General features: G+C 44.3%; 1 protein-coding gene across 1 annotated transcript in view; it reads left to right on the top strand.

Annotated features, from left to right (window-relative positions):
- Positions 1-1,452: 1,452 nt before the first annotated feature.
- ZNF644 (zinc finger protein 644) overlaps positions 1,453-24,390 on the top strand; it is a 46,835-nt gene continuing 23,897 nt past the window's right edge. Inside the window, exon 1 of the mRNA XM_065409128.1 lies at positions 1,453-1,492. Coding sequence (XP_065265200.1) covers positions 1,473-1,492 — 20 coding nt within the window. The 5' untranslated portion in view covers positions 1,453-1,472. The remainder of the gene's footprint in view (positions 1,493-24,390) is intronic.

Raw genomic sequence — 24,390 nt, 5'->3', positions numbered from 1 at the left:
TTAAGCAAATTGAACTTTGAAGAACAAATGATTCACAGTCAGATCTTTTTAAAACCTCTTTTGATGATCAGTTGGCATTCCTTTTGACATTTTTAGGTATATAGGAATTTGCAATCAAAGGTGTCCTCACCTTCTTGCTAGGGTGCTGGGGGGGAATTAAGGGACCAAACAGGTGAGTGTCTAAGGCAGCGGGGTTGAGTATTAGGAGTTTGGCCAAGACTTGTGTTAGAGAAGCTTTTTTTCCTAGGGCATGACCAGGGCCATTTGTATTCTGAAACGTGCTGGAATGAAATGCTGCTTCAGAGCAAACCCTTTCTGACTATGCAGCAAGTGGGAAATCCCATGGTAAAATAAAGCATGCAAACAGGTTGATTTTTTTTTTTTTTTTTAAACTAAAGATAAATCCTGGGCCAAACAAGAGTCAAGTGTGCTGCATGATTTTGAACAAATTGATGTGGCTTGAGAGGAATTGGGGAGACCGAGAACTTAAAAAAGACAGGGGAGACAGGTGTAGATAACACCACAGAAGACAGAGTACAAAAAAGTTTGGGTTGTATCAAGAATAATGTTTGTAGATATCTATGCTGTTCAAAAGATATCTGCATATATCGGTGACTTAAGAAACATGGGTCACTGGTCAATAATAGCTAGGTTCCATTACCAAAAATTAGCCATGCACTCAGCTGTCCCTCATTATTAGGGACATCACTCCATTTTAGACCTAAATATACCTACAGTCTATAGAGATCAATTTGTTACAAACAGATTTATAAAGTCAAGATTATAGAAAATGTTCTCTGTGGTAATTAAATTAAATTTGAGCCTCTATAATTTTAAGCTCTCTGCATTACTACACCGCTGACCCGATATAACGTGGTAAAGCAGTGCTCCGGGGGGGGGGGGGGGGGGGGCTGCGCACTCCAGTGGATCAAAGCAAGTTCAGTATAATGCGGTTTCACCTATAACGCGGTAAGATTTTTTGGCTCCCGAGGACAGCGTTATATCGAGGTAGAGGTGTACTTGGCCTACTTTTTGCATTACTACTTGGCCTACTAAAGCATGGCAGCTTTAGTTAAGGACCCATTTCTCAAGGAACTTTCTGTGCTTGAAACCTGGTCATGATGGCATTGTATGTACAGAAACTTCCTCACTTATCTGACTATTTAGGCTCTACATTCCTTTTTCTGCTCGCTGTTCAACTAACATGTAATCTTTGAACCAAATAATGGGTAGCTTGCTATTTTGGATGGGATGGGTTTACACATATTGAACTTGCTTTGTTTCTCTGATCTGTGATTAATATGTAGACCTAAAATGAGTTAAAATTGCTTTAAAAATAAATTGAAATGTACATTTTAAAATAGGCTTGAGCTGCTTTGTGTCTTCACCTCTTTTGTCCTAGGATTCTGAAAGAGCCACAGGTATGGACCTAACAGCACTGATTGTAGGAGAAGACTTCCTGGGAATTTGAAATGTCAATTTGTCTACTGGTGTAGGTTTGTGTACTGGAGTAGGTAACTCTGAATAGTGTGATCTTCCGTTGTTTGGAGGAAACAGTATAAACAGACAGGTTATTGTATCATGTTGATATTTAGCTAGAGAAGAACGTTTCCAGTACCTTAGTGGCATGTATATGTTTAACACTGGAACTGATGACAATTTCAAGCTGGACTTTAAAAAGTGGAACAACTGGAACTCTGCAAAACTATGCCCACAACGATTTTAATCTTTACCCCCCAGATTGAGTTTATAATAGAAGAACCATGAATGGGGAGACGATGTTTGTTGGGCCACGTATAGTGTGTATTTAAGTCTTTTGGGCCCCTTGTTACCTGTAATTTTCATGCCTGATAATGATTATCTTAACTGCTTTTTTCCTGATTTACAGGGTAGATACAGTGTATTAATAGCTTAAATGTGGGGGGAGATTTTTCTTTTCTTTTTGGATAGACTGGTGCAGCGATATTGCCAGGGCAGAGAGCACAATAAATCAATCAATCAAAGCACTCAGAATCCTCTCTGACTTCTAGCAAATTTGTTGAAAAGTCTGAAGTAGTGAGCTCTGACATTCACCTGCACTATACAAAGTTATGCTTTCTGGATGAAAGCTTCCTGCAGGCCTGTAATCTTAGAGAAGGAAGGCATCTAGATTCCAGTGCCTTTTTTTTTTTTTTTTTTTTTCCCCCCAAGGTCATCTGAGTGATGATATCATTTGGCTTCAGAAAGCTATATGGTTGAATAATATCAGAATTTTATTTGAACACACTTAACTGCATTAATCAGCTGTGATTGTGGGACACCTCACGTGGTCCGGGGAGAAGGAATGACATACATTAGGAAATTACGTAAGAAATGTTAGCAGCTGGCAAAAAACATCTGTCCCAGATGCTTGTCTGCTTTGTTTGGCTTATTTTAATTTCACTCTACTTTTTTCACAATACTTCTCAAATCCCCCTCTTTTCTGTATTAGAATCACTTAGGTACTTAATATTTCCCTGTGTGTTTGCTTTTTTAATCTGAAATAGGGATTTTGGAGCCTTCTTTTCCTAGTATCCAAACTATTATAGATTGTCTCTAAGGCTTTGATCTCTATACCATTGTGAAAAATGTTCCCTTTCAACTTTACTACTCAGTTTCATATATTTGAAAACCTACTGGATCACCTCCAGATGTTTTTTTAATTAAAAATAAGTCCAAACGCTTTAATTTTTCTTCAGACTTATATTTTTGACAGCTGTTATCAGCTTCATTTTCTCTATTGTGCTCCCTCTCCAAGGCAACAATACCTTTCCTGTAGCATGGTGACCTATATTGCACATAGTACCTATGTCTCCCAACATCATCAAAACACTCCACAAAGTATTTTCACAACACCCTGTGAGGTAACTATGTCTGTTATTTCATATGTAGGGAGGCTGTGCCCAAGGCTACGTAGCTAGTCAAAAGCAGAATTAAGCAGTAGCTCTTTGAGTGATTGTCCACATTGATTCTACTTCTGATGCGTGTACATCCAATGTGTAGGAGACTATAGTCTTTTTGGCCAGCAGTGTCTGTTGGGTCTGTGCCTGCACCCTGGATGTCCTTGTGTCCACCCACCTAATGGCATAAAAGGCAGAGCAGGTGCAGCCATCCCTTGGTTCTGTCTTACTGCCCGTTGCAGTAAGAGGAACCCCTGCAGTGTCCTCTTACTATACATACTGTGTAATTATTTGTTAGGCTAGTTAATTATAATTTATAGGTGTTCCATAAAGACAAAGAGACTCTTAGGCATCATCTAAATCAGTTGTTTCACTTCCTGGTTTTCTTCCTTGAGCTCCCCTCTAAGGGTAGGTCTACACTTACCCGGTAGTTCGGCGGCGAGCGATCGAACTTCTGGGTTCGACTTATCGCGTCTTGTCTGGATGCGATAAGTCGAACCAGGAAGTGCTCGCCATCGACTGCGGTACTCCAGCTAGATGAGAGGAGTACCGGGGAGTCGACGGGGGAGCCTGCCTGCCGCGTGTGGACCGAGGTAAGTTCGAACTAAGGTACTTCGAACTTCAGCTACGTTATTCACGTAGCTGAAGTTGCGTACCTTAGTTCGAATTAGGGGGTTAGTGTAGACCTGGCCTATCTAGGGGAAAGCCAACCCACATACCCTGGGACTCTGTCGTACTCCCTGAACAGGAAAAAAACATTCAAGAGCTCTCCCAGATTTGTTTGTAGCCTCTGCAGATAAGGTTACGTGTCAGGCCATATCCAATCAAAGGTTGTCTGTATGAGCATCCAACTGAATTAAATCCTGTTACGAGATAGCTAAATTAAATCCACTCATGCAGATTAGAACCCATTCCATCTGGGCTCTGTAACAGGCGTGGACTCACCCCTGCGGCATCCCCTACTGGTTGCTTCGGGGAATCAGCTTGTCCAGCATCTGGAGCGCCCTCTGCAGGCCGGTGATCCGCCTTGTCCCTACTTCTGGCCCCTGTGTCCCTCCCAGGACCCAGTGCCCCTATTACTGGGATGCTGCCCCCTGGCAGTACCCCACAGATCTGGGTCTCCCCTCCCTGGGGAACCCCCACCCACTATCCCCACCTTGCCTCAGTACTAGGCCACTGCCAGTCAGCAACTAGCCCCCACTCCCTGGGGCAGACTGCAGTATAGGCCACTCATCACTGGCAAGGGGGGTTTGGACCTGCTGCCTTGGCCTAGCCCTGGGCTGCCCTCTGCAACCCCCAGTACCCTTTGGCCTAATACTAGGCCGCAGCCTGGGGCTTTCCAGGCTGGAGCTTCTCAGCTCCTCCGCCTTTCCCCAGCCCTGCTCCACTACAGGTACCCTGTGTCTAGCTCCCTGCAGCCAGGCCCTTCGCTCCCTGAACGCAGAGAGAGACTACCGAGCTCCTGGCTCCCAGCCTCTTATATAGGGCCTGCTGAGGCTGTTTGGGGCGTGGCCCCAGCTGCAGCCACTTCCCCTGATCAGCTCAGCCTTCATGCTGCCTGCTTCCTGGGCTATCTCAAGCCCTTCCAGGCAGGAGCAGGTGTCCACCCTGCTACAGTCTCACACAGCTTCTGTGACTTCTCTAAGCAGAATCCCTATTTCAGAAATGTGTAAGGTGGCTGTGTGGGGATCAGTCCACACTTTTACCAGCACTACTCCTTAGCTGAGGCTTCAGGATCCGATGCCCATGTTGGTAGAGCTATGTTACAGTCCTTTTTGAAGTAGGATGTCTAGCACCCAACTGTAACTATGAGATCACTGCTTTAACTACCAGAAATGGAATCCATGTGGACAATCACCCGAAGATGAAAGAATGGTTGCTTGCCTTCAGTAACTGCGGTTCTGTGAGATTATTATTAATTTGTATTACCATTGTATTTAGGAGCCCCAGTCATGGAGCAGGACTCCATTGTTCTAGGTGCTGTACAAACACAGAACAAATAGTCCCTGCCCCAAAGAGGTTACTATTCAAGCATAAGACAAGATAGATATAGACAGACAGGGGAGTACAAGGAAACAATGAGACAATATTGGTCAGTGTGATAGCCAGTGATTTCAGCATACTGGTGGCCTAACCATTGTCAAGTATTTTGTAGGCCTTGTGGCAAAAGGAGGGATTTGGAGAAGGATAATGAGGTCGTTTTCTGGATGTTTACGGAGAGCTCTTTCAAAGTGTGACGGGGCAGCATGGGAGAAAACGCAAAGGTGCTTGTTTGAAAATGCAATAAGTGGGCTGTGGAGGGTAGCATTAGAGGCGGGGGTTGATGATGTGATAATGAATAAGATAATAGGCTGTGTAAGGGTGGGTGGTAAAGAGCCTAGAAAGTGAAGACAAGCAGCCTATGTTTGATACGATATAAAAGGGGGAACCAGTGGAGGGATTCAAAGGGGGGGGGTGACGTTCAAAGTGATGGGGTTAGAGAATGATCTTTGTAGTAGCATTCTGAATTGATCTAAGCAGGGCAAGATTGTATTTTTCAAGGCCTCAGAAAATATGTAGTAATTGAGATTACAAGAGCTTGAACAAGAGTTCTAGCTGTTTGGATGGACAAAAAAGGTTGTATCTTTGTGTCGGGAACCTCGGCAAGGTCAGCTGCCTTGGTATCCCGTCCCCCTTTGGTGCTGGAGACTTCAGGGGTTAGGACCCCGCAGGCCCAGGAGGAACCAGGGGAGGAAGCTGCTGGACCACCAATGGACATGGAGGTTCCCGTGGCACTGGCATCGTCCTCGTCGTCGCCAGATGAGGCTATTGCGGGTCCCCCTCATCCAGTTCCTCAGGATGACGCCAAGGCGCACCAGGAACTTTTGAAGAGGGTCGCTTCTAACCTCGGGCTTCAGGCAGAGGAATTGGAAGAGCCCTCGGACTCTCTCTGTTTGACGTCCTCTGGTCCTCGGCTCCTGCCAGGGTGGCTCTACCCCTTCATGAAGGGGTTTCAAAGATCTCTAATGCCCTGTGGCAGACCCGCTCTTCACTGATCCCTATCTCTAAAAGGGCCAAACGCAAATACTGCATGCCAACCAAAGGGCATAAGAACTTATACTCCCACCCAGCCCGCAATTCCCTTGTGGTCGAGGCAGTTAACCACAAGGAGAGGCAAGGACAACCCCAAAAATAAAGACTCGAGGAGGCTGGATCTTTTTGGGCGAAAGGTTTATTCGTCTTCCAGCCTTCAGCTGAGAGTGGCCAACCACCAAGTCCTCCTTGGCTTATATGACTTCAGTATCTGGCAAGGCATGGCCAAGTTCGAAGGGTTGCTCCCCAAGGCTTCCAAAAAGGAGTTCCGAGCGATCTTTGATGAGGGCACGACCGTGGCCAGGGTGGCCCTGCAGGCGGCGTCAGACGCTGCTGCCTGCACCCTGGCTTCTGCTATCTCCATGCAGCAAGCCTCTTGGCTGCTCCTCTCTGGGTTGTCCACCGAGGCTCAGCAGTCAATGCAGGACCTACCCTTCGATGGCCGGGCCCTATCTGTGGAGCAAACAGACGGCAAGTTGCATGGCCTCAAGGACTCCCGCACCACCCTAAAACCCTGGGTCTCCACGTCCCAGCCCTGGCGCATAAGTGGTTCAAACCGAAGCAGCCGCAGGGCCGGGGAGTCAGTCTCAGCCCTATAAACGAGCCAAGGGCTACAAGCGCCGCCCGAGCCACCTGCCTCTGCCCAGCCAAACGGTCGTTTTGAGGGTGCACCTGAGAGCGATCTACCAGACTACTTCCCGGATCCATCTTTCCCTGTGTTCTCCAACTGCCTTTCCCTCTTCCTCCCTGCCTGGATGGCTGTAACCTCGGACCGATGGGTCCTCAGCACAGTGCAGCAGGGTTATATCCTCCAGTTCCTTTCTACCCCCCTTCCCCACCCGTCTTTCTTGTCCCTCTTCAGGGACCCCTCTCACGAGAGTCTCTTCGCACAGGAAGTAAAGGGGTTACTACAAGCTGGGTGCGGTGGAAGAAGTTCCTCTCGAGTACAGGAACAAGGGGTTCTATTCCTGGACCTGGGAGACCTCAACAAGTACCTAAAGAAGCTAAAGTTCCGCATGGTCTCTCTGGCTTTTATTATCCCTTCCCTGGATCCGGGAGACTGGTATGCCGCCCTCGACTTGAAGGACGCATACTTCCACATAGTGATCTTTCAAGGACACAGACGCTTCCTCTGGTTTACAGTAGGGCCCCACCACTACCAGTTTGCGGTCCTCCTGTTTGGCCTGGCGACAGCACTGAGAGTGTTTACCAAGTGCATGTTGGTGGTAGCAGCTTACCTCAGGCGCCGAGGTGTTCAGATCTACCCGTACCTCGACGACTGGCTCATCAAGGACAGCTCCAGGTCTCAAGTCCAAAGGGATGTTACGGCGCTTCAGGACACGTGTCGCTCTCTGGGCCTACTGGTAAACGACAAAAATTTGATGTTAGTGCCAGTGCAGAGGATAGAGTTCATCGGGGCGGTCCTCGACTCAACCTGTGCCAGGGCGTTCCTGCCACTGGAAAGGCTCCAGACGTTGACAACCCTCATTGTGGAAGTCTCCACTTTTCCTTTGACTACAGCCAGGGTCTCTCTGCACCTGCTGCACCACCTGGCAGCGTGCACTTACGTGGTCCACCATGCCAGGCTCTGTGGCCCCTGCAACAATGGCTGGGGACGGTCTATTCCCAGTCCAGAGACCCTCTGGAAAAGATAGTTACCATTCCCCAGGTGTTACTTACCTCGCTGCGATGGTGGACCGACTTCAGAACAGACCTGGAAGAGGTTCAGTTTGACAACCCCCCTCACTCCATCGAGTTGGTGTCGGACGCCTCGGACCTCGGCTGGGGTGCGCATCTCGGTGACCTCCAGACACAGGAGATGTGGTCCCCAGAGGAGACGAAGTTGCACATAAATGTCAAAGAGCTCTGAGCAGTCCAGCTGGCCTGCAGAGTCTTCCTGCCCCACCTGTCGGGCAAGGTGGTACAAGTCCTGATGAACAGCCCAGCCTCAATGTTCTACATCAACAGGCAAGGGGGAGCGCGCTCGTCAGCTCTCTGTCAGGAGGCACTCCGCCTATGGGACTTCTGCATCAGCCACGAGATCCACCTGGAAGCTTGTCACCTTCCCAGGGTCAGGAATACGCTGGCGGACCAGTTCAGCAGGGACTTCTCCTCTCACCACAAGTGGTTGCTCCATCCAGAGGCAGCCTGTATGATCTTTCAAAGGTGGGGAACTCCCCAAGTGGACCTATTCGCTATCAGACAGAACAGGAAATGCCACCGGTTTTGATCTCGGCAAGCTCTGAGCAAGGGCTCCCTCTCCGATGCCTTCCTCCTATTGTGGTCAGGGAGCCTGATGTACGCGTTCCCTCCGATTCCGCTCATCAGCAGGGCCCTGGCAAAGATCTAGAGCTGGGGTGGGCAGACTTTTTGGCCTGGGGGCCATATTGGGGTTGCAAGATTAGATGGAGGGCTGGGTAGGGAAGGCTGTGCCTCTCTAAACAGCCTGGCCCCCACCCCCTATCTGCCCCCTCCCACTTCCTGCCCCCTGACTGCCCCCTTCAGAACCCCCGACCCATCCAACCCCCCCTGCTCCTTGTCCCCTAACTGCCCCCACCCGGGACCCCCCCACCCCTAAACACCCCCTGGAACCCCACCCTCTATCCAACCCCGCTGCTCCCAGTCCCCTGACTGCCCCAACCCCATCCACATCCCTGCCCCCTGACAGGCCCCCTGGGACCCCATGCCTTTCCAACCCCACCCCGTTCCCCATCCCCTGACCACCCTCCCCCGCCAAACCTCTGCCCCATTCAACCACCCCCTGTCCCCTGACTGCCCCCCAGATCCCCCGCCCCTTATACAACGCCCCGGCCCCGACCCACTTACTACCCCGAGCAGAGCATGCAGAGCAGCATGTCTGGCTGCCACACCGGCCGGAGCCAGACACGCTGCCACTCTGCTCGGCAGGAGCGCGCAGCTCTGCTGCCCAGAGCGCTGCCCGCGTGGCAGCGCATCTCTGCGGGGGAGGCAGAGGCAGTGGGGGAGGGGCCGGGGGCTAGCCTCTCCTGATGGGAGCTCAGGGGCCAGGCAGGATGGTCCCGTGGGCCGGATGTGGCCCGCAGGCCGTAGTTTGCCCACCTCTGATCTATAGAGACAAAGCGCAGGCTGTCGTGATCGCCCCGGTGTGGCCTCGCCAACATTGGTTCAGCACGCTCGTGAGTCTGTCAGCGGCCCCTCCCTGGCCCCTGCCCAACCATCCAGACCTGCTGTTACAGGACTATGGCCGGCTCCTACACCCCACCCTCGAGTCCCTCCACCTCTCAGCGTGGATGCTGCATGGCTGAACCTGGAGAAGCAGACCTGTTCGGAAGGAGTCCAACAGGTCCTCCTGGGGAGTAGGAAGCCCTCAGCCAGACTGATTTACCTGGCCAAGTGGACGAGGTTTTCCCGCTGGGCATCTGAGCGTGGCATCTCTCCCTCGCGTTCTTCCATACAGGCTGTCCTGGAGTACCTGCTCCATTTGAGGAACCAGGGCCTAGCACACTCTTCCATTAGAGTGCATCTAGCGGCCATCTCCGCTTTTCACCCGCCGATCCAAGGACAGATGGTGTTTTCCCATGACATGACGGTCAGATTCCTGAGGGGGCTTGAGAGACTCTTCCCACAGGTATGGGCCCCTGTCCCACAGTGGGATCTTAACTTGGTCCTCTCTAGGCTCACCAGCCCGCCCTTTGAGCTGCTGGGTTCCTGCTCCCTTTCCCACCTGTCGTGGAAGGTCATGTTCCTGGTGGTAGTGACGTCAGCGAGACGGGTCTCTGAAATTAAAACCTTGACCTCAGAACCTCTGTACACGGTCTTCTACAAAGATAAGGTTCAGTTGTGGCCCCACCCGGCCTTCCTGTCAATGGTGGTCTCCACCTTCCATATGAACCAGGACATCTTCCTCCCGGTGTTCTGTCCCAAACCGCACAAGATCAGTGATGAGAGGCATCTTCATGCCCTGGACATCCAGAGGGCCTTGGCTTTCTATTTAGAACGTACCAAACCTTTCTGAAATTGACTCAACTCTTCATCGCTACAGCAGATAGGATGAAGGGTCACCTGGTGTCCTTGCAGAGGATTTCCAATTGGATTACCTCGTGCATAAGGACCTGTTACAACCTGGCGGGGTTCCGCCGCTTCCAATTGTCAGAGCCCACTTGACGAGAGCACTGGCATCTTCTGCAGCCTTCCTGGTGCACATCCCTATCCAGGACACCTGTAGAGCCGCAACGTGGTCCTCTGTTCACACGTTTACCGCTCATTATGCCATCACTCAGCAGGCCAGGGACAATGCTGGGTTCGGCAGAGCTGTGTTGCAATCGACATGTCCATGAACTCCTACCCACCTCCAGGGGTACTGCTTGGGAGTCATCTAATATGGTATGGACATGAGCAAGCACTCGAAGAAGAACACCAGTTACAGGAAAGGTAACTGTCTTTCCTTTTCCACTTTACAGGGCTGAAATCAATTTCACACCTGTATTTCACCTATATATTATTGGGCTGACTATTAAAAAAGTCCAGTGAGGGAGAAAAGAGGTGGGAGGGGAGGCTTTTGGGGGGAAAGATTAAGAGCTCTGTTGAGCTTGAGTTGAAAGCTAGACTGCCATGAAGAGATGCTAAAGAGATGGGCAAAGATTTTAGATTGGACAGAAGGAGACAGGTCTGGAGAGGTAGATCTGTGAGACCTCATCATAGAGAGAATTGAATTTGTGTATGCAGTTATTCAGAAGGGTGTGGCAGGAGGAGAGAAGTCACGGAAAAGCAGGGTGATAGGGCATGGGGGCTGTTGGATGTGCTGAAAGAGAGCAGGTGATGGTCAGGGAGGGAGAATTCAACAACAGAGAGGCCATTGCCTGGAGACATGTCAAGTGAATGGCCCTTTTGGTGAGTGGGAGAACTGAATCAGGGCTTCAGGTCAAATGAAGAGGTGAGGGTAAGGAAATGAGCAGCTCAGGGGTCGGATGTGTTATCAACACGAAAGTTGAAGTTGCTGCGGATGAGTGTGGGAGACTGAGAAGAGAGGAAGCGAGAGAGCCGGGAGGGGAAGGCTGATGGGGAGGAGTTGAATGGATGGCAGCTGACAGCAATCTGGAGGGGGAGAGGAGAGGAGTTGGATACAGGTTTATTCAAAAGAGAGAAGAGATTGGTAAGGGAGGAGGAGGGTTGTTGAAAATGGCAGCAGGATCAGAAGAGGAGAATCTCAACACCCTCACCATGGTCTGAGAGAGCGTGAGAGAAGGGGGGGGCTCCGTAAGAGGGTGACTGCAGAAGCAGGGTCAGACAGAGAGATCCAGATTTCTGAGAGAGCCAGGAACTGGAGAGAGTGAGATAGGAAGAGGTCCTGAATGACTGATCTTTTTAGAAATGACTGCAAGAAAAGGGGAGGAGAGGGATGGGTGTGAGGTTAGGAATGGTAGTACAAGAAGGGTGGAGGTGATGGTGAGGGTGGGGGTGGAGGGAAGGTCAGGGTTGTGGCAAATGTCATCAAAGATGAGGGGGACAAATTGGATGTGGGACCTAGATTTGTGCTGGCAGGAGGAGGGGGCAGGTTGGGATGGAGAGGAAAAGAGTAGGAAGAATTGTAGAGGGGTGAAGGTTACCAGGAAAGGAAGATGCAGCCGGTGGGAGGGAAAGGGAAGAGGTGAGAGGATGAGGATGGGTGCTAGCATGCAGAAGAGGGGTGTGGTGCGGGCTATGGTTGAGTGGCAGATGAACAAGACTGCAAAAATCCCAAAACCAAACACACAAGATCTGAAGATACGTTCCTGGGCTGGCATGGGTCTCTACTGTCTGGGAAGGATCCCTTGCTATAGACAGAGCTCCCCAATTACAGTCCCTGTTGGTTGTAAAGGGCCAGGCTGTGGCTCACAGCCTGTTGTTGAGTCCCTGTTTCTACATAGAGCTCCACCACCTGCCCTCCTTCCCTGCTTCTTTCATGTCTCATAGCTACAGAATTCTGTATCCTCATAGGAAATGAGAAATAGCTGGGCCAGCTCTGTCCTTTATGCCCTGGAGGGAGGTGAGGGGAGAGTGCGAGGACATCCATAACACTGGTGTGACTCCAGCAGATACTGCTAGCCAAAAAGAATTGACTCTTGTGCGCATGGTGTGTGCGCACCAGAGGTGAAATTAATGTGGACAACACATCTTGAAGAACCACTGCTACTGAAGATTAGTAACCGTTCTTTCCTAGATCTGTCTCTCAGATTTGGCTTACCTAATACAGTGTACAGTAATGACATCAAAATACTTAGCTTGGTATACTTGTTAAATAGCAAGATATATTTACTATAAAGCAGAGGATGGACTTGGTGAACAATTAGTGTTCTGTGCGTTCATTTATCCTAAAGTTTTGATCGTTGTAATTTGAAGTTGTAGAATTCCAAATTTCCAACTTTTCTTTTACTTGAGCAATAAAAAAAAACTTTAAAGTAATACATGTGTTTTTATTTCCTCTGGAAGATTCCAACTAGATTGTGTGTGTATCTGGTCTAGTAAGCTTAAAATATTTTTACAAGCAAACTGATTTATGCAATTATTTTACCTTAGACTAAATATAGACCAAATGCCTATTGGGCAATGAAGAGACACATTGGGTGCTCTTATGTATCACTGTCCCCTTTGTCTTGTATCCTATTCCTCTTTTACAACCTGGTGTTCCTCTTTTACTGTAATTCGCACATGGGACATCTGATAGTTCTCAATTTTTTTTCCAAAATAAATTTGGTTCCTTTCCTAATCATTCAGTATGTTGGATAATACTGAAAGGGAGCCCTCCCTCTCCCCACCCCCCAACTGCCAAATTCTTAGCTCCCAATCTTTACTTTCTTGGCCTTGCCTTGAATTGGCATTTGTTTATAAATTAAAAATACACGTGATCATTGAAGAGCACAGCTATTGAGCTAGGAACATAAGAAGCTGGCCCCAGGACAGATGCAAAGAACTTCCCTAAATGTCAGTCATTGTCCAGTACTGTAGAGTGGGATAGAGGAGGGAGCAGGGCCGGCTCTGGCTTTTTTGCCGCCCCAGGCAAAAAAGCCTCCAGCCGCCCCTCCCCCCCCCCCCCCCCCCCCCAGCGCGGCAGGGGAGGGCAGCCGGAGCCCTGGGAGGAGGGCGGCGAGCCCGGCCGTGGCCCCGCTCTCCCCAGCGGCCGGACCCGGAGCGCCGCGCCGCCCCCCTCCAGGTGCCGCCCCAAGCACAAGCTTGGTGGGCTGGTGCCTGGAGCCGGCCCTGGGAGGGAGGGTTTGCCCTTAAAAGGTTCCCTATTGAAAGGCACATCATGAGATTGGAAACGATAGTATGCTGGTAGTGTGCTAGGGGCCAGAGAAGAAAATAAAAGTGCTGATTGTTCCCACCTCCCATTGAGGAATTCCTAATTTAGGGAAGATGGATCTTGATGAGGCAGGGTGGATGGCTTCCTCAGATCATACTTCATTGTATTTTTAAGTTTATCAATCATACCAATACAATATCCAGTTACCTATAAAATATTTAATAGAACATATGACTAGGGCTGTATTTTTTTCAGTTTGAAAAAATCTGCTTTCAAAGAGCAAAATGGCAAAATTTAGTCATGAATTTTCGTGATCGCAATGGTCACTATCAACCAAAGAAAGTATCACAAGTAGCTAGGTATGTTTCAGTATTCATTGAAGAAAGAATTTTCACTTTTTAGCTTGATGGAACTTCACTTTGAAAAATTCCAAAAATCAGAAGATGTGTAAGTTGTTATAAAACCATGACAAACTTCAGTAAAATTGAATTAAAAAATTCTTAAGTTGGCTGTAGGGAAGCTGTACTTTAAGTTCATTCTGTGGCAGCATGCTGTTGACATGCAAATTCTCTGTCTTTGTGCTCCTGATTTTATCATCTTTCTGTGCATTATATGAAAATCTTTTAGAACTTGTACTTTTGGACTAATGCACAAGCTGACTGCAAAGTTTGACAAATCTGGGAAATGTTCTTGTCAAGAATCAAATTGAGCTGATTTCTTACATTTCCTGACCAACCTGGTTGTGACCTTTAGGCACTATAACAATATAAATATTAAATAACGTAGATTCTATTCAATCAACTTTGCAGTAAACAAAAAGCTGTTAGGAATTTTGAATATTAATGTTTTCCACTGTGAGAACTCAATTTCACACTACCCATAAAAATCTGTAACTACTGTGAAAATAAGCCTTGTATATGACTGCCTGTTGTTGCAGCAGCATGATCAGACAGCTTGAAGAGAAGTCATGAAATAATATCTACTGAAAAGAGCCATAAAACTCTTCTTTGATGTATAGGTTGCAGAAGAGGATAATATACAAATACAAGACTATTTTAAAAAAGTTTCAGTAATGGTTGGGTGAGTGCTAGCCTTACATATAAGCCAGCCCTGCCTGGATTGTCCTTTGAAAAGTGTGTTCTTGAAAGTGTGTAAGGGAATGTAAGAAATAATAATTAAAAAAAGGCAATATCCCCCTCTCAAAGTTGTTTGACTTTCATTAATTCCAGTGAAAGATATAGACATTTAAACTTTGACAATATACTTGTTGCTCTGCGCAGATCAGAGGAAGACACTGTCTGTCCCCTGGAGCTTAACATCTAAATTCTTATAGAAATCAAAATTTAACAAACTACTAAAATTAAATTTACTGTAACTCTGCAAGATATAACTGTTGTATCATACAATAGTAACTTTCAGTATAAATATAAGATTTTAAATTATTTTTGTTCATAGCTATGGGAGTAATGGTTAAAGGCTACAGTAAACAATACTATATGTAAATGATTACTTTAGTATTAGAAAAAAGCTTTAGTTATTCAGACTGAAAGGCAAGTTCAGTTTTGGAACATGAAACAAATGTTCAAATCCATTTTGACCTGAGCTACTTGCATGATTTTAATAATTTTTGTGTGCTCATTTTGAAAAAATAAGTGTTTTTGGTTCTCTGGTTTTTTGTGTACTCCGTCAATTGTTGGTTAAATAATTTGATCACCACTTGGTGGCAGTACTTGGCTTCAAAAGGAAAATGGCCTTAATTCTCTTAAAAATTACAGATTAGAGGATACGGGAATTGTATTAATTTTGTTTTAAAATAGGAAAGAATGGCAATGTGTTCAGAAATGCAAGAGGCTTTTATTTAACGTAAAGAAAAGCTTTTAATTGTTCTGTCCCAAAGACCGTTTTATGGAGAAGTTAGTTAGAATGTTTAAAATGTATAATTAAAGGGATGTGATTTTTTTTTTTTAAGTGTTAACTTTGGGCAATGTTTAACTGTAAAGCTAAAGAACTGGTGTGCCCTTCATTGTGTAATAACCTATCAATTACCTTAGTGTTTTACTTTTATTGGGGACGGTGTACTTAAAGGAATTCCAACCTACTGTAATTTTGCTACTAACATGATGACATTTCCCTAAATGGATAATGTGTTTTCCTCTGTTTAACAGCTAACCATCTAAGGAATCTTTAGTCTTGTGATCACTTGTTCGTCTAGAGTATTTCTTTTAGTTTTCATTCAGTCACTTCAATTGAAATAGCATAACTTATTTAATATTTTGGAGATGATGGCTCCAGACAGTGGGACAAGGACTACTTTCACCTGTTCTTTTCCTAATGATGTCCTCTCATACCTTTGTGATTGCAGCACTTTTTGGCTTGGAGGTAAAACTGCTTTCAGAATTGCTTGTTTCATGAAGACTATGTGTTTGCAGGGCCGGGCCCTGCAGGGGATGGAGGAAATACCCCGAGCAGGCACTCTTATAAAAGTGCCTCCTGTTGGGACAATTCTCATCTCTTGTAACAGGAACTAGAATTGTCTATTGCTGTGTGTGCCCCACCAAAAAACCATACACAAACCAAAAACAAAAACAAATAAGTCTGCCAGAAGAAAGTGCATTCTTTTCTTGCATCACCTCAGAAGCTATATAGGTTGGGTGCCTAACTCCCTTAGGCTCCTTTGAAGCATGATAAATCAAGAAGGCAGTCCAGGTAAGCTGTCCTGACCTAGAGGAGGGTATAATCCACAGAACAGTAGTGAAATTTACAGATCTTAAATTGCATGAAATTGAGAAATAATAAATACCTTGAATATTAGAATTATTAATAGAAAATACCAAGTTGGAAGTTGGAAAAATGCAAATTAATACAGTGGCAGAGGAGTAATCCCAAACTGAGCAATTTAATGAGACACTCCTGGAAAACTCTAATGGTGAAAGAGACCTAGAGGGGATGGTGGGCAGTATTTTAGGCGTGATGATGTTCATAGTGACATTGTGTAAAATAATTATCTTCTAAATGCACCTATAATATTGTGTTCAGTAAAGGGGGTTTAACCTGCTCAGGAGACTTAACTGCGGCTGCATCTGGTGGTAGCATCAGTGGACATTTTTTGGGTAAAATTCCTTAATTTGCATATTTCCAGATTTGAGAATGGGTGAAAGTTGTAGATGAAATCTGAGCCTGCAGGGCACATCCGTTGAAGTAGAGTTATAATGGAGATCAGAATGAAGCCCCTGTATATTTACATATGTATGTTAAAACCTAGAATTTTTCTAGGGACTGATAAAATGCGGAGTTTTAATTTGGAAAAAAAAAAGGGAAGAAAGAAAACGCTGGGAATTTTACTGGAAGGGAAGAATGGAAAGCAAAAAAAAAAAAAAGTCTACACCAAACATTTTTGTTTGAAATGCAAATACTTATTAAAATGGAATTTTAATGATAAAAAGTCACTTGTAGCCAAAATACTGATCTGTCTGCAGGTTACTCTAGACATAAGTGAAATAAAAAATATTTGAAGTCTGAATGAAAGGAGCCAGGTGATAATGAGGAAAGGAAAACCTAGACGATATGGTATCAAGGTTTTAGATTTTTAAAGAAAGAGGATGCTTAGGCATCTGAAATTAGCATGAAGGAAAGGAATTAATCTAGGCAGAGGGGAACATAAGAGAAAGGTTTGGAGGCGAAATCAAGTGTACAAATAAAGAAGAGTTATGAAGGATGGAAGTCAAAATTGACCAGAATGATTCATGGTCTGGAAAACCTTACAATGGGAGACTTAAGAAGCTTGGTCTATGTATGGTATTGAAGAGATATTTGAGACAACTTGATCATGCTAAGTACATCAAAAGAGGGAAGATTTCTGATATGAGAGAGCTCTAGCAGACAGACATAACAAGATCCAGTGGCACGAAGTTGAAGTCGGACAAATTCCAACCGGAAAGAAGATATACATTTGAAATAAGGATTATTGACCAGCAGTTTAAGGGTTGTGATAAATTCTCCATCCCTTGGAATATTTAAATAAAAACTGAATAAGACATTCTAGGATTTATGCTCTAGTTCAACCACAAGTTATTGGGCTCAATACAGGATTAATTGGGCGAAATTCTACTGTCTTGGTATTTTAGTATTAGAATATACCTCTCAAAACCTTCAGCTTCTCTGATAACCATTTGATGATTAGCACTTCATTTGTCTGTGGGATGACACATCCTCTACACAAGAAAATTCATGAGTTTCCATGTAATCTCATCAGGGATCATTGGAAACTAGACATTTTGGCAGCTGGATAGAGAAGATTTGGGGCTTTTAGCACTCAGGGTCATTTGAGTTGCTGGGATAAACATATTAACTGGATGTTTCTACTGAAATGATCAGCAGTGACAGTTAAAAAATGTTGACCTTTGATTCTGAAATCGAGTGAGGAGGTTTAATCATTGGAGGTTTTTAAGAACAGGTGAGAGAAGCATTTCAGAGATGGTCTAGGTTTACTTGGACCTGCCACAACACAGGAGGCTGGACTTGATGGCTCCTTGAGGTCCCTTCCAGCCCTACACTTCTATGATTATAATATAATATCCCATAATGCTGAATGGGGGGCAGGTCTTATCTATCTTAAAGACATTGCTTCAGACTGCCTGCAAGTTGAGGAAGGCAACAACACTACATAATTTATATTCATTTCACTTTTGAAAGGCTACCTTTGCTATCATAAAGGCTAGGAACAAAACTCCTTTTAGATGAAAACTTAGATTTTGAAGCATAATTTGTCAACTAGTGAGTTCTGCAGGATATTCAGTGGCAATGAAATACACAGGAAAATGCTTTAAAAAGCTTGTTTTCACCTTAATTAGTGTTACTCCATACTAATAAGGTCTTTTTTTTTCTAACTTTAGAAAAAATATCCTGGGCGTTGCATCTGTCAACCCAAATATGTTATTTTTAGATTAAGGAATTAAAAAAAAAAAAAAAAAAACCCAAACAAACAAAAAAAACCCAGAATGAGAGGACTATGGTGACCAGACAGCAAGTGTGAAAATCGGGACGGGGGTGGGGGGTAATAGGAGCTAATATAAGAAAAAGATCCCCAAATCAGGACTGTCCTTATAAAATTGGGACATCTGGTCACCCTAGAGAGGACTGAAGCAGGAGATACATGAATCAGCCACCCTGACACTTTGATATCCATATTGTTTGGTTCTGCACTGTAGCATGCTCTCATTTTTTAAGTGTAAGACCTGGAAGAATCAGAATTATGAGATGGTAGAAGTCTACAGTGGATAGGATTCCAGTGTAGTGTCAAATGAGGTAGTAAGTCAATGATATAATAGAAGATGCAGAGTAAGAAAGATTAGGATAGGTACTTAACTTTTCTTGGTGACTGAGATTTCCACTGAGGCTTTCTATTGTGCTTGGCCTGACATCTGACGAGCACATGGACCAGAACAGAGTACCAGGTTGGCCAACAGGTCTACAATAGCGAGCTTACAAAGATGGCTCATGTAGCCACTCTATGCCAACAGGAGAGACCTCAACGAGCAGCGGTAGCTATGTCGGCAGGAGAAACTCTCCTGCCGGCATAGCACTGTGCACATTACCACTTATGCTGGTGAAACTTATGTTGCCCAGGAGGGTGGTTTTTTTCATACCCCTGAGCGACATAAGTTTTGCCAACATAAGAGGTAGTGTGGACATGGTTTAAGTGAAGAGACATTAGGGAGAGAGCACTGACACAGAGCAGCTGGAAGAATGGCTGGGATAGACTGTGTCCTGGAAAATAACACTTTATTTTAGGACCAAAAAAATCAAACTAAAATATGTGTATCCCCTCTCTACCAGTTCTCCCCCAAATGTACATAACCTCTCTGACCTTAGATAGTCTGTATGGTCTTGAACACTGTATTATACTTGTTTGGGGTATATTGCTTTCTTGAGAGAAGTTGAGTTCTTAATTTCTTTTGCTGGTGGTGGTGATCAGTTGCTGACAAATACCACACAAAAATCCAGCTCTCGGTAATTTAAAAAAAAAAAAATTATCTGAGGAATGGAAGCTTTGTATAACATATGGGCTTCGTGTTCTGTAATCTATTAATGTGGCTTTTAAATTATTGAAATTTATACTAAACGGATGTCTCCGCAATAGTAAATGAAACTCTAAAACTGAGTATGTAATAAGAAAAAACTTAACAGCTTTAATGAGTGTTGAATCACAGCTAGAGGAAACTGCTGGTTATTTGCCACTGCAAAAATATATTCATTTTAAAGATAGTCATGTGACAAAGGTGCATACTAAACAAGTTTCAGTGCAGACAAGCAAATTTCCTGTTTCTGGAGTTTCACTATTCTAAACTGAATCCATAGTGTTGATTAGCTTGAGGCTCTCTTACCTTTACAAATAATTTGATTTTCTTAATGGGGCATACATAATACATGCTTAAGTTGAAAAGAATTCATTCTTTTTACAGTAAAACTTTAAAGGCTCTGACTTTGTTGAGAGTTTCCTGGAGAAAATTTAAAGCAATTGTACTTATTGTGAAAAAGCTGCTTTAGGTGTACTTAACAGCTAGATTTTCTCTTTTCAGGCTTTTAGAAGTAGTTTTCTGTGTTACAGCTAATTTGGTTACCAGTTTATGGTCCCAACTGGAACATTGATATGTTCTTCAGTATTACCAATCCTAAGCATTCAAATATCAAGATTTTCATGCAGTCCAACTACTGGGCCTTTAAGAAAATCACCAAATACTGAGACTTGTGGTATAATCATGAGTTTACGACACTGTCTCTTACTACTTATGTATGAATAAGGACCAAAAGTCAATTTTTTCTTTGTAGGACAAAATACTCCAAGTTTTGTAAAGAAACCACTTTTTATATGTTTTAATTAAAAATGCTTTCAAAAATGGTATTTCCAGACATCTATCTTGCCGTTTATAGAAGCACTAATTCCTCTTGCATTGATTGCTGTATGCGTGGGCTGCTTAGAAAATTCAATGATTCAAATATGGTCTTCCAGTCCTTAGTGAGAATTAGGCTATGTCTACACCAGGGGTAGGCAACCTATGGCACGTGAGCTGATTTTCAGTGGCACTCACACTGCCTGGGTCCTGGCCACCGGTCCAGAGGGCTCTGCATTTTCATTTAGTTTTAAATGAAGCTTCTTAAACATTTTTAAAACCTTATTTACTTTACATACAACAATAGTTTAGTTATATATTATAGACTTATAGAAAGAGACCTTCTAAAAACATTAAAATGTATTACTGGCACGCAAAACCTTAAATTAGAGTGAATAAATGAAGACTCGGCACACCACTTCTGAAAGGTTGCCGACCCCGGGTCTACACTGTAGCTTATGTCAGCATAATTTATGTCACTCAGGGGTGTGAATAAATCACCCCCATGAGCGACATAAGTTACACCAACATAAGCGCCGTATGGACAACGCTATGTTGGCTGGAGAGCTTCTCCTGCTGACATAGCTACCACCGCTCACAGGGGCTGGAGTAGTTAAGCTGACGGGAGCTCTCTCCCGTCGGCTTAGAGTGGCTACATTGGAGAACTTACTGCAGCACAGCTGTATCGGTATAGCTACGCTGCTGTAAACTCTCTAGTGCAGCCGTAGCTTTAGTGAAGTTCCGCTGCAATTGATACACTCGTTGGCAATCTCAGTAGAGTCATCAAGCACTGAATACATGTGGAGACCTGATGGTCCCTCATAGAACAGAACTGAACACTCTGGGGGCTTGGGGAAGCTTGCGCTGTTGCCAGCCAAGCTGTAGTAAAATAGGAATTCAGATTACAGTGTTGTCAATCAGGCATCTTTCATAGGTACTAACTAAATTCACTATAAAAGTCTTACCGTTAAGAATGAAATCATACGATTCTTTTAATAGCCCAATGGGTTCCTGATCCATGACTACTCCTACATGCTATGGTAATACAAATAATAATACATGAAACAGTATTTTAACAGTACATTTTTGCCATATGCATAGATGTGCTACTTTTGAAATTGGGATTTCATTTTCATTACTAGTTTATCTTATTTAAATATTTTAATTTTAAAATGATGCACAGAGAAAAATTCATGGTCTTTTTATTTGTACATGTATATCCTCAGTGAAAGGTGAATTTCTTTTGTTGTTTGATTGGTTAGTAAAAAGCCATTCCTGAAAGATCTGAGCCTGAGGATATGGTGTGTTTTACCAATTCAGAAACTTTGGGGGTTTGCACTCTATCACTTTTTGTGTGTTTCTTAAACTGTCTGACTTTTAATGCCTTCTGTCTTGTTCAAAGGATTTTGGTTACCAAATCACAGCTAATTGCAGTCTCCTCTCCTTCCTCAATCCGCCTTCTTTGGCCAAGGCAACATCTGTTTCCTTTTCTGTAAGATGGGATGATATTTGACAACAAGAGTGTTGTCTTAAGGCATTGTCTATCTGAAAAATGCTTTGAGATGATCATTTTCTATTAACTTAATACATTAAGATGTGATGCTTTTGTTGCAGAATTAGATGCGAAGGTGACATACTCTAGAAATAGTTTTGGTAGAAATGTGTATCGTCGTGCAGTCAGATATGGTGTAAAGTAATTTGCCTGATTGGTCATCTTTAACTTTAATTACTCTGAAGACTCTGGTGTACTTAAATGTAATGTGATAGTTTGTATGTCACCAGGTACGAAAGAGTGCATATTCAAGTAAATGCATTTGGGATGCTTATCTGAATCTCAGATCACACATCCAAAAGTGGGCTGGATATATTCTGATTGTTGGATGGAGGTGTAAATTGCACTTCTCCACACTAGCAAGGCCCACTGCACTTCAGCGAGGATTAACACCTAGTAAGGATAAACATTATTTCCACCTTGGACCTTGGGAGGAGTCCAGTGGTCAGGAGCAGTTTGAATTTTGGTCATGGTTTGACCAGGGCCAGTTTTATTTTGTGCTTGGTGTCTAATCTCACATGCTCTGCTAATTGAGGCAGTCCTGGTAGTGTACTGAATTGACACATTTCCTGGCTGCCATGCCAAAACCCCTGCAATGACTGTACTACCCACTTTGTGGGTTGTGATCACCCCCAGCATATCTTCAACATAAGGAATAGTGTGAACACTTTGCGTCACTACAGCCTTCTCTCGGCGGACACTTTGCCTCCAGCAAGCCAGAATATGTCTTAAGGACCCAAGTTACAACCACTATACTACAAGATTTCAGAGTCACTCGGTGTTAACAGATCTATTGTCCCAGTTGAATGACTTGGAAAATTATCCATTTTCCTTCTTTCTGCAACTATGTTGCTTCTTGAGCACTTTCAACCCTTGCTGACTCAAGGAGCCAGATACAAGGATTTGGATTCTGCTCTCTGACTTGAGTAGTGCCACACCAGACTACCTGGAAAACTTAATTTTAGCACTTCATTATAGTGGTAGTTAGGTTGGAATTGTTTCCAAACCAGTAATCATACTTGTTTCAAAACTCTACACATGTGAATTTATAAAAACAAATGAAAAACACCTAGAGAAGGCCTGAATGATCTTTAGGAACACATCTGTGTGTCAGATGATTAGGGTGACCAGATGTCCCGTTTTTATAGGGACAGTCCCATTTTTTGGGACTATTTCTTATGTAGGCGCCTATTACCCCCCACCCCCTGTCCCATTTTTTCACAGTTGCTATCTGGTCACCCTACTGATGATGCATTTTAGTAAGTATACTCAAAACAGTCAATCCATGTAAATATCAGGAAGAACCATTGGCACTCCATTTTTTCTTTCCTTTTAAAAAGAGAGCTTTTTGTTAAGGGCTTAAAGGAGCCTTCCTCCATTACTCTTTTAGTAAATGTTCTAGAATGCTCTGTGTGTGTTTAATTAAATTCAACATGAGTAGCCAAGGGAGAAGAAGGTCAGACCATGTGCTAAACAAAGTCACATCTGCATTTACTGGAATTCTGTAAATTGTGGGTTTCTAAACAAGGCAAGCCCACAAACAGTGGAGATGGTATGATCCATAGTGCTATGCCATGAGTATGGGAGCACACTCTCAACAATCTGCTTTGCAAGTACAAGCAGAAAAGGGGGGAAAGCACTGTGAAGCCTTACATAAGGAACAGTAAATTTCTCTCAGGAAGCGGTCAGAATTGCTCTAAAAGGCAGAGAACCAGAACTGCTAAACTGTTCCTCCAAAAGCACAAGTCAATTATATATCCAACAATATGAATACCCAGAATTGCTAGCATCCAAAAAATCCACTTAAAGTCAAGTGATTTTGTTCTTACTTTACACCATTTGGGTGTTTTGCTGGGTGACTGGCTGGCTTCTGCTAGCATTGTTGGTGACTGGTGGAGCAGGCTGTCTCCCTCCAGGCTGACTGTTGACAAGTTAATACCAATTTCTCATCATCTCTGTTTCTTTCTGTGCCCTTTCATTTTTTAAAAGGTCTTAAACTTTCAGTCTTGTTCCAAACCAGTGCTTGAACATGAAGTGGCAATTAGCTTCATTGAAACAACCCCCCCCCCCCCCCCCAAACAATAGGAGTTCTTACATGCTCAGCTATAACAATATGAAGTAATGACTCCTGTTCGCATAAGGTTAACATTCTTTTTCCCTGTCATCTCAAATTTTACTTTGATCGAGATGGTATATTGGCCAGAGAGAGAGAAAATATAAAACCCAAAAAATCAACCCAAAAATTGTGCATCTTTTCTTCTTCTCTTCTCTCATGTATTTTTTTCGTTTTTCCTATCTATCTTTTTAATATCATTCTCTGAGTAATGAGTTCTTGCCTGCTGTGACTCTTCCCTCCTCCCTAGTTGTCCTGTATGCTTTTTTCTTTAGGCAAAAATAGCTTCCAGACTAGAACAGTGTCTCCTCGTCTCTTGGTCATTCTTTCTCTTTTCTCACCCATTATCTTTACTTTTCTGTCTTCACTGATCGTCTTCAGGCTTATGCTTTCTGGCTGCAAATGGCCCCTCTTCAGCATGGCTACTGGACCAATCCACTAGCCTGACTGCGGTCCTGTCTGATCCCAGAACCAAAGAGTCAGCAGACTAAATTTTCTGTTTCTGCCCTTCATTTCTTGAAAAGCTGTGCTTTGGCTCTACCATCTTGTCTCCCAGTCATATAGGGGTTGTGTGTGTTAGAGGCCAT

Source organism: Emys orbicularis, chromosome 8, assembly GCF_028017835.1.
Source record: "Emys orbicularis isolate rEmyOrb1 chromosome 8, rEmyOrb1.hap1, whole genome shotgun sequence".
Lineage (NCBI taxonomy): Eukaryota > Metazoa > Chordata > Testudines > Emydidae > Emys > Emys orbicularis.
The sequence above is the reverse complement of the archived record's forward strand: the minus strand, read 5'-3'. Positions and strand labels throughout refer to the sequence as shown.